The 15468-nt window shown below is 59.7% G+C and overlaps 4 protein-coding genes across 4 annotated transcripts; all 4 read right to left on the bottom strand.

Annotated features, from left to right (window-relative positions):
- Positions 1-2295: 2295 nt before the first annotated feature.
- On the bottom strand, positions 2296-4185 carry LINJ_28_1210 (conserved hypothetical protein; the record flags this gene model as incomplete). Its single annotated transcript, XM_001470112.1, has 1 exon — positions 2296-4185. One exon carries the CDS (start codon positions 4183-4185, stop codon positions 2296-2298), a length of 1890 nt encoding a protein of 629 aa, XP_001470149.1.
- Positions 4186-5290: 1105 nt separating this feature from the next.
- Positions 5291-7837, bottom strand: LINJ_28_1200 (conserved hypothetical protein; the record flags this gene model as incomplete). Its single annotated transcript, XM_001470111.1, has 1 exon — positions 5291-7837. One exon carries the CDS (start codon positions 7835-7837, stop codon positions 5291-5293), a length of 2547 nt encoding a protein of 848 aa, XP_001470148.1.
- A 1875-nt stretch (positions 7838-9712) lies between these two features.
- LINJ_28_1190 (conserved hypothetical protein) lies at positions 9713-10180 on the bottom strand (the record flags this gene model as incomplete). Its single annotated transcript, XM_001470110.1, has 1 exon — positions 9713-10180. The coding sequence occupies one exon, from the start codon at positions 10178-10180 to the stop codon at positions 9713-9715; it is 468 nt and encodes a 155-aa protein (XP_001470147.1).
- Positions 10181-12666: 2486 nt separating this feature from the next.
- LINJ_28_1180 (conserved hypothetical protein) lies at positions 12667-15024 on the bottom strand (the record flags this gene model as incomplete). The annotated part of the gene is made up of 1 exon (XM_001470109.1): positions 12667-15024. The coding sequence occupies one exon, from the start codon at positions 15022-15024 to the stop codon at positions 12667-12669; it is 2358 nt and encodes a 785-aa protein (XP_001470146.1).
- Positions 15025-15468: the final 444 nt, after the last annotated feature.

Here is a 15468-nt window from a genome sequence, read left to right as displayed (position 1 = left end):
TCGTTCAAGTTTAGATGTGAAGGGTGACGCTGTGTCGCTAGACTGCACAGGTCTGCAGTGTGGGGTAGATATATATGTGTGTGCTCTGCGGCTGCGAGACGATCCGTGCATTGGGGGTGTCGGTGTGACGAGTGCGCATGTGCGGGCGTGTCGCAGTGGTTGGAAAAGAGCACGCCGGGACATGAATAACAGCAGAGAAACGCGTTATGAATCACCCGCACGAGCATCGACCGTGGTGTCCGGAGCACACAAACGAAGGGGGAGGGGGAGAGGTCAAAACGAGCGGTAGAGAAGGCGTGATGAAGTGAGCGCATAGGAGTCGTGGAGGAGCGGCACGCATTTCCAGAGAGAGCGGACGAGGTCTAAAACGCATATCCATAGACCCACACGGAAAAGGCGGCATACCCACAGATATTCTCTCTCTACGCAGCGTGTGTACGCTTCCAGACGACTGTGTCAAGCGGCATGCAGTAACGCGTTCGTTCTCTTGTCCTGGCTGCCGTCCTCCCAAGTCCGTGCGCATGCACATCCCTCACAGAGGTGTGGTGGGTACGCGCGAATCCCACAGTGAAGCTGCGCAGAATACTGTGGCATGTCCTTTCCGCACGTCCGCGTGTTCATTGTGCTCGTTGGGGAGCGTTAATCTCTCTATCCTCCTCATCCTACACGATGGCGTCCTCGCAGACGTGCCTGTGTGTCTGTTCAGGGGCTGTCTGTTTCGTTGTTGGGCGCTAAAGGTGTCACAGCCGCAGAGTGAAAGGAGAGAGAAAGGAAAAAGAAGAAAGAGGATGAAGATCCGAGGCTACATCATCTTGAAGGGCCAAAACATCGTCATCGTCTTCATGATCGTCCTACCATACATCAGCGAAAAAGAAGGGACAGACATCACACACACACACCAAGCGGTAGAGAAGACAAAGACAGAAGAGGTGGGAGAGTGACGCGAAAGGAAACCCAAAGAGGGGAGGGCGAAGGGGGGAGGGAGGGCAGAGGAGGCCCGGCACACCCGCACAGGCGTGCAAAGAAGGTCACGCGCGTCAAACAAAAACAGAAGACGAAGACAGCCAAGGTGGAATGCAAAGGATGCGTCGGGAAGGCACAAGACGATCAAAAAGAAAAATTCAAGGAGATTGGAGAGAGGCAACACGAATGCGGAGCGTTGCAGGACAAGATAGACGGCACAGCCGGCACGATGTCTTTCCATCTCTCTAGACCGCTTCACCCACCTCAAGTGAAGCAACGGTGCCACTGGCGTCCATGCCCTTCGCCGTGCTCCTTCTCTCCAGGCCCAGCGCACAAACAGACAGATGCAAATCTGGGCTCTTGCATTGCATAGACTCTACTTGATCTTGCGTCATCACTTTCGGTCACAGCTGCCAACAAGCGGCACGCATTACCGAAAACGCGGCGACTCTTCCTCTATCTTCGACGGTGGTCCTGCGTCCGCCCGTTCCCTCCTCCGCCTGTGCATGACGCAGGTAGCCAACAGAGAAAACAAAGAAGGAGAAAGCAAGCCAGAGACGCGCACACAAACCCGCACGCACCGCGAACACGACCCATTGGGGGAAGGGGATGGGAGATGGATGACGGAGGCAGCGGAGGAGGACCATCACCGCCATCACCACCCTGCTGAATAGCGCGCGTGACGAGAACACGGCAACACACCGCACACGGAGACAGCGCGCACGCGACGTGGAGAAGGATAGACCAAGTCAGGGCGCATACACACACGTGCACATACAAAAGCACATGCACGCACACGTACACATAGGCACACGAGAAACCAGTAGCAGCACACGACAACAACCGTACAAAACCAAAGAGTCTAAGGGGCCGTGGGGGCGTCCGTCCACGTTGAAACAGGTGGTGGTGAGGCTGAGAGGAGGGGGAGGGGGGGCTCAGGGACCACCCGCCGCAGCCCACGGAATACTACGTGCATTACCAATGCGCGTACAAATGAAGGAGGAGCCAGTCCGATTTTGTTCTTCTTCGAGCGGAGCAAGGGAGGGGGGAGGGGAGTATGAGACGGCGAGGGCCTTTCGAACAGACAAGACGCACGACAACGCGGGTTTTATATTTTCCGCCACATACGGCAATCCCTCAACCAGCACTTAGGAGTACCAAAGGCAAGAGCATGAAAGCAAGCCCGGACGAGACTACAAAACGACCTCTCGCTTTCGCTCGTTGTCGCGGCTTTGCGTTGAGATTGGCCGACCACGCTCATGAGCCGCCCTCCATGACAATAGTGTGCACCACTGGACGTTCTACCGATATAGATACCTGATAAGAACAAGCTTAGAGGCCCTCAATCGCAAGCTCGCCGACGTTCCAAACCATGACGGCACCCTCATCGCCAACGGACACAATCTTCTTGCCGTCCGGCGATACGCGCACCTTGGTGATGCTGCAGCTGTGCGCAAGACCCACCGCGATGCACTCACCGCGATCGTAGTCCCACACCTTCACAATGCGATCATTGCCGCCCGTCACAAAGAACCGTCCATCAGGTGATAAAGATAGTGAGTTCAACTCGGCGGTGCGGCTGCCGCACACCTCGCGAATGGCGTGGCAGTCAACGGAGTCCCAGTAGACAATGCACTTGTCACTGCCGCACGTGATCAGCTGGCTATCATCAACGTAGTACTCCAACGCGCGAAAGTAGGTCTGACGGTACATGATGTTGCGCCGGAGGTAGCGAGTCAGGTCCCACACGATGCAGCTGCCGTCGTCGCTGGCTGTCACGCACTCGGTATCATCGTGCGAGATGACAATGGCGTTCACAGCAGCCTTGTGCTCCTTCATCGAAGCCTCTAGCGTGCAGGTGGCCCCGCGGATAGCCCAGACACGTACGAGGCCGTCGGAGCCGCCGGTGATGATGCGGTGACCGGTGTTGTCGGCGCACACCGACGTCACACCGACCTTGCCGCCAACCTTGTGGCTACGGCTCCCCTGCTCCACCTTGTGCGCGTCGGCGACGGAAAACACGAGCTTTCCAGACTGCGGGCCAAAGGCGCGGATGCGACCGTCGCTCCAGCCGGAGATGATGAGCGAGCCGTCGCGGCTAAACTGCAGGCAGTTGCACGTTCGGTTCGAAACCTCGATCCGCAGCAGCTCTGTGCACGAGTTCGCATTCCAGACGCGGATATCCGTATCGCAGCACGTGGCAAACACAGAACTGAAGCCATGGGGGAAGACGACGTCCTGCACCGCCTCGCTGTGGCACGTGAGGCGCAGTCGTGTCATGAAGTTGCCGCCGTTCACAAAATACAAGTTGCTCGTCTTCGTGCCGACGTAGTAGTTATCCCCCATGACGGCCAGCGCCGTCACGCCGCCGTTGACGGTGGTGCTATTCTGCACCGTTAGGTTGATCTTCGAGAGCAGCTGCAGCTCTCCAGCACCGCTGCCGACCAGCACGTCGCCTGTATGGGTGAGGATTGTGGACAGAATGCCGCCAGAGAGCTTCTTCTGCGGCCCCTGCATCTTGAAGACGTTGGCCTGCTGCAGCTGCGCGCAGATGACGTCTCCGGAGGTGGTGCCGCAGTAGACGTACTTGTCCGTCTTCTCGATCGAGATCGTCTGCACGCTGCGGCGCATGTTGCCCATGTTAATGTCTACTGGGTTCATCTTCCGCTGCTCGAGATCGACCGTCCAGACACGCAGGGAGCCAACACCGCCGGTGATGAGCTTCTCAGAGTTGTTGTTGAAGAAGGCGACGGCCTTCGTTTCGGTGTGGTGTGCAGGCGCGCCGCAGAGCGGACGCCCTGTCTTGACGTCCCACAGGACAACCGTGTTGTCGTCGGGCCCTCCGACGGAGGCCAGATACTGCTCATCCAGCGAGAACGCGAGCGCCTGCACCTTCACTTTGTGCAGCAGCATGCGGTGGATGAGGCGGCGCTCCGCAAAGTCGAAGATGCAGACGTCCGCCTGAAACCCAGGGTGGGTCACCTGCCCCGACGCCACGTAGCGACCCGACACGCTCACGGTGAGACAGCTGATCTTGTCATTGTGGCCGTAGAAAAACTCGGAGCTTTCCGCGTCGTTGGTGTCACGAATCACAATGCAGGCGCCAAGGGCATACAGCAGATGCTGCTGATCTGGGTGAGCGACCAGGCTGCCGGGCAGGTTGCCGCTGTAGCCGAGAGCGGCTTCGAGCTCCAGTCGTGGCGTGTTCTCGTGCTCTGTCATTGCTACGACAGGAGTGTCAAGACGTTGCAGTGCGTGTGTGTGTGTGTGTGTGTGTGTATGCTGAGAGACGGAAGTGGAAAGAGAGAGGTGCACCTCTTCGCTTGCGTGTCCCCCACTTGCCCAGATCGCTTGGAAGGTTCGCCAACGAATTCTTCGGTTCTGTGTAGCAGCAAGGCAGAGCACAAATGGGGCAACAAGCCGCGAAGGAGGGCAAAGGAGGGAAGAGGCAGAGAAGCGAGAAACGGTGAAGAGGGCTGGTTGGATAGGTGGAGGGTTTGCGGGGGTTGACGGCCAAAGACGAAAACTACATGGACTATCCAGCGGCACTCCACGAGCATACTCACCGGTTTTCCCTGCGCTGCAGGCATCATATCAGGCGCATACGCCACATACAGGAACACGTATCTTTCCTCGTATGTTGCCTAGGATGCCGCGTCTCAAGTGCGTGAAACAAGGACAAGAAAGCATCGAGCATGCACCTTTCTTCCTTCTTTGAATGTCGGCGAGATGTCTGTGTGCGTGTGGGGCGGGGAGGGGGATGAGGGGCAGCTCTTTCTACGTTTCGCTTGGTCATTGCGTCGCAAAAGACAAGAGAAAGACGCTCGAGTTTATACCTTCGCCTTTCTCGACTCTGCTTAACGTCGCGCGTCGCCACAGTGCGCGGCAAACGAGACGGCAAAGAGGGTAAGGAGGGCCATTCCACGTCGATGTTCAGCGCTGTCGAATGGCCCCTGCCTTTTTTTGTTTTCGTGTGCGTGTGTGGGTGGGGGTGGGTGATGCGGGTCTGGCACATGGCATCAATCTGCCACCACTTCGAGAGAGACACATACCCACAGGTCTGCTCACTCAAATCTCCTCCCAAGCGTATACGTATGCAGGCCAAAGACACTGAGCGACTGCCCGGCAACTGCTGGCCCACGCAATATGTCATGCCACAAACGTCAAGCGAGGTGCGCCGCGCGCTGCCGCATGAGGCGCTGATCGAGCGTATGCGAGGTCGTGAGAGCGGTACACGGCTCTCATGAGCAGCGCTGTTTTATGTTACCGTGGGCTTCGTCCTGTCTCTCTCTCTCTCTGTCCGCTACCCCCGCTGCTGCGCATTCTTTCATATGCGCCCCTGTGTTTCGTTGGGCTTTTGGTTCAGCACGGCCATCTCTCGCAGCTCATCCTCATCAAACTGCAACGGAATCTGCCCGAGCGACTGCGACAAGGTGTTCACCACTTCCACCTGGTTCACCATTGGATTCCAGTTAGAAGCGACGTACTCCTGCATCTCGGGGTCCATGTTCTGCAGAATCTGCATTCCGCAGAGCGCGTACAAGTTTTCGAAGGTGTCCTCGATGAACTCGTGTGAGAGATCGTGGTCGTACCCGCCGGCCTCGGGCAGGGTCTCGTCGTCCGCGCTGTTGATCGCTGCGTCAAATTCAGAGCCTTCTGCCGTCACCCCTCCCACCTCCCCCTGCTCCCTCTCGTCCGACTGTGGCGGTGCCTCATCGTTCTGCGGACCGGCCAAGGCCCGCACGCGATTGCCATTCTGCACCAGCAACTCCCGCATCGCGTTGCAATCTTTGCAGATGAAGAAGGTGTTGTCGAGGTTCATCTCGCATGTGCGGCACATGAAGGCCTGCTGGTCCTTGACGGATTTGCCGCAGTGGTCGCAGTGGTCATGCAGCTCCATGATCATCTCCGTCGCGTTCTCTGTCGCGCGCGGCGCGAACTGGTCAAAAGCAGAGCGGCACAGCCTACAGGAGCACGTCATGCCGTCCGTGAAGGCGTTCACCGGCAACAGCATCCCGTGGTACGGGAACACGTCGGAGTCCTCCATGTCTGCCGAGTGGGGCGCTGCAGACTTGGTGCCGCAGGCAAGCACCACTTTCTTCGCGGGTGTCATCGGCGGCAGCTCGCCGTGGTAGCACCTCAGTGGGTCTTCCGTCGCCATCCATGGGTGCTCCTGCATGCAGTAGGCGCACACAAATCCGGTGAAGACATCGTCATTCATCAGCTCTGTTGCCACGGAGTCTGGGATCGGGTCGAATGTGCTTTCATCATCGATCATCTCGGCCGGAACCTCCTCCGCAATGGCGCAGAGCCCCCGGCAGCCGCAGCTGAACCTTACCCCCTCCGGCCCGCTGTTGTCGGTGCCATCGTCCTTCGACGGGGTCACCAACGCCTCCTCAACGTCGTGGTCCTTGTGGCAGCGGTATCGGCACGGCACACACACGTGAGTGTTGCATGTCTTGCACTTGAAGGCGACCGTGTCGCCGAGCAGCACATCGCCGTAGCACGGCATACGCCGGTACTGGTATGTGTGCAGCCTCGTGATGTGGGTGCTCCAGTAGCAGCTGCAGCAGAGCATGCAGGCAATACCGCCGCACTCGGGGTCGTCACTGGGGTAGGCGTTTTTGCAGTAGCACCAGTTGAACGGGTCGCGTGGGTAGCGGTTGTGCCGATTCGTTGGCAGAACCGACTCCACTGGCGCCTTCTTTGTCTTGCTGTCCACGACGAAGGCACAGCGACTCAGCTCCGGCAGCGGTGGCGGGAGCGCGTCACTGTGCTTCCCCTCGCCGTGGTCGCCGTAGATGTCGCCGCCCTCGTCGCCGCCGTCAGAGGCGCGCTTGCCGACAAAGGCCCGCCCGTTCGAGGCACTCGGCGAGGCACCCGTCTCGTCGGCAGCGGCCAAGGGCGGCGACGGTCCTGGGGAGAACGCGGACGACGAGGGAAGGGGCCTGCTAGCGTCTTGTGATGGTCTCGAGGCACTCACTAACGACGCCGCCGCCGCACCAGCGGCGGTGGAGTGGTGCAGGATGATCTCCGGCATGTCTGCCGGCGGGATCGTGGCCATGCGAATGCCACTCACAGGCGAGCTGCCGCGCGAGCGCTTCGGCGTCAGCGGCGATGTCGAACGCGCGCGCTTGCGCGTGGTGCGCTCTTCAATGTCGTGCATCTGCACGGCGCACACTTTGGACCCGGAGGCCGGGGCGGACGCTACGGATGGCGAGGAAGAGAGCCCCGCTAGACGCTCTGCGGCGGCCTCTGCCGCCGCCTCCGGATCCGCTGGAGGCCGCCAGCACTTCTGCGTGCAGCAGTCGCATCGCATGTAGTACCGCACGCCCCACTCCTCGACCTCGTGATTTCCGTGGCAGAACTCGGCGCAAGCGAGGCAGAGCGCGTGTTGTGGGTCAGCCCTCCCCTCGTCGATGCATGTGCGACAGACGTACGCCGTCTGCCGCAGATAGCCTCGTGCGTAGGAGCAGCGGTACCACTTGCCGTCGTGCTCCACCGTGGTGGCGACCAAGCGCGATATCTCGGATGTCGCCGCCACGTTCACCGCCGGGGCCGTCTCGGCACTGCCGAGCAACATGGCGCTCACCTTCACGTGCTGCGCCACAGGCCCGTCGTGCTGCTCGCAGCGGTTGACCAGCTCCGTCGGAAAGAGAAGGCGAACCACCGTATCGTGCGGCGGATCTCTGTGCTTTGCCTTTAGAACAGGCAGGTTGAGCAACAGTCGCTGCTTGTCCAGGCGCACGTGTGTCTGCTCCTCCAGTCTGTGCTTCAGATCGTGCACAGTGGCGGAGGCCGGCATCTCAAGCGAGACGACCGTCTTCCCAAACTTCACCTCAAAGTCCACATAAAATTCCCTCTTGGCCGCCATTGTGCCCTCGTTAGAAGGGGGTGGGTGGTGATGGTGGTGATGAGAGTGCTGGTGATGCCGCTGGCAGCAATGGTGCAGTCGTCTTCAGCTTCTTTTTATTTCGCCTTGCGGGGCTATCCTCGCGTCTGCAATGACGTCGCGGGGAGGAGAGGCGACGCAACGGCGACACTAACGAGCCGAGGTGGTGCTCGGTGGTGTCTGTGCGCCTACCGTTTTTTTAGAGTGTATCTATGTATACGTATCCACTATGACGCAATCGTACTTCTGTGCGTGTGGGTGTTTATGCGCATATATGGCAAACTCCAGTTCTTCGCACCGTGGCAAGGCGAGGAAGAGGGTGGGAAGTGAAGGGGGCTGGAGAAGGAAAAAAAAAACATGGAAGCTCCTTCTGCTCCTCGCTGAAATCAACGCGCGGATTCGAAGCACACAACACGGGAAGACCGCGCAGTGCCGGAAACAGCTCCCTCCAAAGAAAAACACATAAGGTGTTGCCAAATGGGGTCGTGCTAAGAGAGCGGTTCAACGACACTGTAGGGGAGGGGGCGAGGCGAAGCATGGCGTGCTGACGGCAGCAACGCGCACCCGAGAGCCCAAGCGAAGAGAGGTGAAAAGATGACAGCCCAGTGCACTAACAGCGTGCATATGCGCAAGCGCGCGTGTTTGCGCGTGGCTCACACTAGCTCATGAGTCGTCGCCACTGCACTGCTCATTTTGTGCTTGTTTGGATGTCTCAGTGACAGCTGATGTCTACGCGGAGAGGAGGAGCAGGGAAGGATGAGCTGCACCGGGGGCGGCTGCAGTGATGCGTCACCTGTGTCAAAGAGACATTACCGAGGACACGGAAGAAAGCAACAAAAAAGTACGTGAGAGGCACGCAGGCAGGCCGGCGTTCGCCCCCCGCCCCGCCCCAGCTTTCCCTACGATTGGCGACTTTTCGTTCCTTTTTGTCCTTTCTCTCCTGCTCTTCCCTCCACGAAGGGCCAGGAGGCGCGGGGGAGGGAGGGCACCCACTCCTTCAATGGGCGGCATAGCAGGGCCCACTGCCCCTCCCCTTCCCTCTGCCACTCTCTCTGCCTGGGAAAGCCAGGCAGCCCCTCCCTACCCCTGCCAAATGCCGCGCCACTTCGGATGGTGCCAGTGCCTGGTGCCTGTGACGTAGATGTCAGAGCGATGCATCGCTGCTGACGTCGGTAGCCAGGCTCCGAATGGCGTTGCGTCGGAGCGACCTGCGACCGTGAGCACGCGTGCGCCATCCATGCGGTGGGCAGAGTGTCAGCGGGACTGGAGCGTGCATCATCCCCGGCCCTCGCCCTGCCTGCTGGTGCGGGGGGAGCCTGAGGGTTGCCCCGAGGGGGCTGCACCAGGTGGGGACAGGCATGATGGGCGAGCGGCCGTGCGGCGGCCTGCTCAGCGGAGGTGGATAGAGCTCGATGCAGGTGTGGCGCTGCGACGACTGCGTCGCCGTCGCGGTAGCACGTGTGTGCGGCTGCTTGGCATCACGCAAACGAGCCGGCGACGGGCCCGGGCCGAGTTCTGTTGGGCCCCATGCTCTGCAGCAGAGAGCGGGCACGCTTGGGAAAAGAAACATTGTCCTCTCTTCCGTCTTTCCGCATACCCCTTCACATGTACGTTGAATAGAATGCAGGCACCACCGTGTGGTCGTGCGCAGGGTGAGGGGTTCGTCCAGCTCGTGCACCAGTGACGCTGTGCCCGCTTCGTTATTGTCTAGGTAGGCGTCGCCCAATAGAAGGACGAAGTGGAGGACGAGAAATCAAAGGCGAGCAGTACAACGCAGAGGGCGACAGGGTTAGAGAGCCAATATAGACACATGCATGAATCTCAAAGAGAAAGAGGCTGAAGCATCCGCTGCCCTGGTCAGGCGTCTGTCGGAGGTGGCTGGGGCGATATGCGGAGGGACGACGTGAGGGCGATCCGAATCAGTTCGGCTGCCTCCGTGGCGATCAGCGACGGCGGGTCATCCAAGTCAACTGTAGAGCCCAACTCCGTTGGCTCCAGAGCCTCCGATGTGGCCGTCTGCGATCCATGAAGGGAGGTCGACATGAAGTGTCCCTGGCGCGCCTGCAGCCGCTCCTCGATCAGCTTCACGTCTCCACTGAGCAGCAGGAAAAAATCGTCCGTGTGCTGCAGCGTATTGGCGGCCGCCTTGGAATTCTTGCAGTAGTCCATTCCCCGCAGCGCGTCACGGTAACAACGACGCAGTGCGGAGCAGGGTAGCACCATCGACGCGGTACCGAGACCCTGGCACGGCGTGAGCACCTCCTTCTGGAGCCGACGCAACCACGGCGCACGATCGTCGTCCGTCAGCGGCACCCCAGAGCGCATCTTCTCTTTGTTCGCATCACTGTGATAGTCATCCGCCTCCTCGAAGCGGCACTTGAAAAGCGCTGCAAGCTTTCGGCCGACTGTCGTCTTCCCGACACCAGAAGGCCCACAAACGACCACGGCGCTCACCTTGCGAGACATCCAAAAAAAAAGAAGAGAAGGAAAGAAATAGCCGTCGGTTGCTGTGGAAGAATGCGAGGGCAGAACGATAGGGCGGCAACCGCTTCCAGTGATGAGATCTTCTCCCCGCCAACGAAAGCGAGTCTACGTGTCACGCCCAAAAACACACGTGTATGCTCCCGTTTTCGTCGCTTGTGCGCCCGTTGGCAAACCTTAGTCTTCTTGTTTGGCTGATCGGTGCCGTTGAGGATGGAAGCGTGCGCCTCACCCGCTGTGATGGATGTGTGTTTGGGTGTGGGTGTGTGCCCCGCTCATGCGGGCAGATGTGTGTCCGTGTTCGTGTTCATTGGCGAGAGACGGAGCAGCGCAAAAATGGGTCAAATTGAAGAGCGCATTGCGTCCCCTCCATCGAAAGCAGCGCGCTTGGCCCGTATCGCGATAGTTAAAGAGCGGCATTCATTCCGACGGGAGGCAAAGCATCCGGTGCGCAGATGCGCATCCGAGTGCGCCCTGCACACCGTTTTCCGGTGAGCACGGCAAGCTCTCTGCCGTCTGAGGATAGAAGAGAGACGAACAGAAGAGGTCTGCAGAGCGTGGGTTCCACCATAAAGGCCCCTTTTGCAGCCCCCATTTTCTCCTCTCAACTCTCCAGCATCCACCAATCAAGACGCCGTCACTCGAATTAGCCATCGCGGCACCCTCTTTCTCTTCAAAGCAACCGCAAGCGTAGCACCGCTAATGGTGCCATGAGCGTACCTACGCAGGCACAGGTCTAGAGCAAGCAGGGGAGGAGCACGTCGCCGAAGAAGCGGCCAAAGAAAAACAAAAAAAAAAACAGTCCGGAAATAAAAGTATGCGCACCCGTACATCCGCACGGCACACATCCGCAGACATGCCCAGAAGAGAGACAGGGTTTCGCGCGCGCCTGCAGGTGGCGCAACAACAATGTGAGCGTTTTTTCTTTCGTTGTGTGTCTCTCCCCGGCTACGCGCGCAGGAGCTGAGAGAGAGATAGCGTGCACGCCCTCCTGCTGCAGGTCGCGCATCGTCTGGTGACTCGCTCGCTCTCTCCATCGCATTCGCGCACATTCCCGCTTATCCATTTCTCGCTCTACTCGCTTCGTTCTCTTGTGGCACTGCGGCCTCGAATTCCCTGCCGTCAGCACCTACGCGCCTTCTAGCCCGAGGACCGCAGTTTGGCACAGCTGCGTGGCAGTGTGAGCCCCCCCTCTGAGTTTGATAGCGAAGGGTCGCTTTTTCCACGTCTACACACAAACGCTTCTGGAGGCAGTTTGTGTCGGCTAGGTGCAATGTCGTCGTGTGCATCTTATGCACATGATCAGGGCAATCAAACTGACACACTGACATCCCGTGTGCACGTGCAACACAGCTGCACCGGCGTGCATTCTAGCAGAAGAAAATGCAGCTCCGTGGCGTGTCGTCTTCCCGCGTGGCAAGCTTCCACCCCTGTGAGCATCGCACTATCTTGTCTTTGTACGGCCGATCACCGGACCACCCGACGGGCAGCCCTGTCTTCCAAACTCTCTGAGGGTTGCTATTGCGGCTGGAGCTCCTCAGCGCGGAGAGAACTGCCAGGATCCTCGGCCCGTTAGTGCCTCTGCTGCCTAGTCCGCCCTTCACCTCTGAAGCCGTGCAAGACGGCGTCTGAATTCGCCTGCTGCCGGACTCGGTGCACCCAACATGCTTGACGGTGGCGGTCTCTGTCGGGGTGGTGACTGGTGAAGCGATGAGCCGAAACACTCGTTCCGTTGAGCTGGGGCATCGTCTGCAGAAAGAGAGGGGAAGAGAGAGTGCGCGGAGCGAGAGGGGCGTGTGTGTGCATTGCAGCTGCCACGCTGTGCGAGCAGAGGACAGGATAGACGCCAGAGGCCATGCAGGCAAGGAGGGGGTGGGCTGCTGGATCATGAGAACGCGCACCTCGCGGCCCTGTCCTGGGTACCAGAAAAGGAGGATTCCTTTACCGTGGGTCCCTACTTGCAAATCTATAAAAGCCCAGCAACCTGTGAACGCTATCTGGTCCATCTTCGGCATCCGCAGAGATTTGAAACCACAAGGGGAGAAATGCGGGTCGGCGTGGTGCTGGCCGCCCCTCCACCCTCAACGCCCCCCTCCCCTTACAACGACCTTCTACAGCGAGGTGCACCCTCTGAGGAAGGATCCGTGGAGAGAGAAGGCAAAGAGTAAAAAAAGAGAAAACTCAGAAAGAGGGAGAGCGCTAAAGTGCACACCGATGTGCACCCGCGCCTACGCACACCGACTCAGCACGTCGGCACTAGCTTCGCCCGGACAGCGCTGGAAAGGCTAAAGAGGACGAGCGTCGCGTGCTACAGCACGCCCACTAGGCCATTACATGACAGCCAGCTCATTGCCGACACCAGCCGCCTTCATCATTGAGAAGTCCTGGTAGTTAACGTACAGCGGGGCGGGCTTCTGACTCGCCAGCGCCTTCGCAAACTCGGTTCTCAAGAGTTGCGCTTGTCTATCATCGGCGGCGAGGTTGTTCGTCACCCACGTCAGCTCCGACTGAAGGGAGGAGATGCTGCTCCTTAGCGCCTCCAAGTCATGCTGAGAGGAGCAGCTGTCATTCTCCGTGTCCTGCTCGTCCTTCTCCCTTCTCTCGTCGGCGGTCTCATCGGTCGATGATCCCGCCTGAGCGGAGGCGTGGCGATAGGCCTCCGTCATGGTGCGCAGTCGCCCGTCGATAATGCGAGCGTTCTCGCGCAGCCGCTCCGTCTCGTGAATCGTGGAGGTGAGTTTGAAGAGCGCCGCCTTCGCCGCCGAGCAGAGCGTTGCCGACTCCATGGACCGGATGGCTGCGCAGTCGGCCTCCACCTCTGCAGCAGGGCCCTGCATGACACACGACGTGGGGCTGGAGAAGAGATCGACGGTGTGGCGCAGGGGCGTGACAAAGCCGGGCTGATTCGGCTTGAAGATGGTTCGGGTAAAGCGCTGAAAGGTGCCGAGCTCTGTGAGGGTGCGCAGGGCAACGCCGTTGAGGATGCACTCCTCCTTCGTCGCCAGGAACAGCACAGTTGTTGCCATAGGTGGCCCGGTGGAGGGCCTAGCACGGTATAGGCGCGGCACAGGCGGCCACGGGATCTCACCCACACGCTGCGGCCGCGACGAGTCGACGCGGAAGGGCAGCGCCGTGGAGGCGGCCGTGGCCGCACCGAACACGTTCACGGCCTCTGAGATGTACACGAGCAGCGAATACTGGTCGTAGCCGATTACGTCGGTGCTGCGTGGGATGTCGCCTTGCATGCGAGAGTTGAGCTCAATCAAGATGGGTTCTCCTTCATCGAGGCGCTCGTCTTTGACCTTGCCCAAAGGGTTGTTCGTCTTCAGTCGCCGCTGCTCGTGATGTCGCAATTCGCGCGCCGTCTTTCGGGTGTCAAGGCGCACCTCGCTGTGCCCGCAGCCGTTCTGGAGTCCCAGCGCATCGAGGCACTTGAGCGTGTACTCGACGATCCGTCGTGCGCTGTGGGTCGCCGGCAGGTCTGCCAGATTGGTGATGAGGGTCTGCCTGTCGTACAGGATGGATATCTTGCGCTGCTTTTGGCGCTCGATGCCGGCGGTGCGCAGCGCCTCCTCGGCGCTGCGCGTCAAGCCTGTGGTGACCACTGGTTCTGGGTACTTCCAGCTCTCCCAGACATCCGTAACGACGTGCACGCCTTGGTAGCTCACCGTGTTCACGACGTACTCGGGACCCTCGATATACTCCTCCACAACGAGCTGCGCCGCGTCTGTGCCTTGCGAGGTCCGGACGCCCTTTACCATCGAAAAGGCGACGCGGATGTCATCCACGGTGTGACACAGCGTCACAAACTCTGACCCGGCGCCGGAGTTTGGCTTCACCACGACTGGAAGCAGCAATGTGCCATCTTCCACCTTTGCCACCGCTTCATCGGCGCGTGTCGTCACGTAGGACCGAACGTAGGCAAGCCCCGCTTCCTTGAGCACCTGCTGCGCGTGACCCTTGTCCTGTCGGGAGGAGCGCGATGTGGCGGGGTTGTTGCCAAACGCGTTCACGCGCGTGTAGACACAGGTGGGCACCTCCGCCTCAAGACCATCGAGTGCCTCCACGACGTCCTCGTCAAAGCCCATGCGCTGGGCGAGAGACTGAACAGACTCGCCGCACAGCCGAGCATTGACATAGTCGAGGGCCGGCACCACGCCATCGCCGGAAGCGTAGCAGCCAATAACGTACGAAAAGCCTTCTTTGACAATGAGGCTCTGGTAGGCATTCTCGTAGATGCGCACATCGTGTGCGGCTCCGGGAAACACCAGTTCTGTGTGCATGTACCAGAGCGGCGCCTTCTTCGGTGACAGGAGGCAAGCCCGCACCTCCGCCCAGTCAATAGAAGCCGGCGACGACACAGTACCATTGCTGCCCCTCTCGCCGCTGGCGACGGCCTTGGCACATCCTTTTTGCTCTTCTTCGTCCTGCGGCTTTGCAGTACCGTTCAGATATGGAAAGTGCCGAAAGGCAGCGGCGAGGTCGTCGCGCAGGCTGTCGACATACTCGCGCTGTTTCGGCACCATCCCAACGGCCAACACGAACGGAGCGGTCATTTTGCCTTGAACCGTCGCCCGGCATTTTTCTTCGTCGGGGTAATAACTGTTCACGGTGGAGATGGCGCAGGCAGCTGAACAGTGGTAACGCAGCTGCAGCGCCTGCACCAGCTGCTGCCGCTCAAGCAGCATCAGTGGCGACAAGGTGAGCGCTGTTGGCTGATTGGGTGGGTGCTGCGTAGGTGGGGTAGGTGGGGTTTTGGTCTGGCGCGCAAGCCGACGCGGTGGCCGCCGCGTCCCCGACAGAGGGAGCAGAGGCCCATTCAGCGAAGTGGTGTTGGGCGGAAGCGTCGTGGGGGGCGGCATGCTGTTGGCCCGGTCCTGTGACGTTGCTGTCGACGATGTAATCGGCGCGTCGGAGCGTATCCGTGCGCTCGAGTTTCCCATAGGGTTCTCTGCGTTCATCAGAGCTCACATGTGCATGCACACACACACAGTCGAGAACAGAACCAATCGCAGACACGGAAGCACCGGGGGACCGTTTTGAATTTGTAGAGCACGTCAGCGCGCGTGCGTGTCCGTGTGCGCGTACGGGGATACAGGAGAGCAAATATGTGAGGATGTACACAAATGCGC

This window comes from Leishmania infantum, chromosome 28 (assembly GCF_000002875.2).
Source record: "Leishmania infantum JPCM5 genome chromosome 28".
Lineage (NCBI taxonomy): Eukaryota > Euglenozoa > Kinetoplastea > Trypanosomatida > Trypanosomatidae > Leishmania > Leishmania infantum.
The sequence above is the reverse complement of the archived record's forward strand: the minus strand, read 5'-3'. Positions and strand labels throughout refer to the sequence as shown.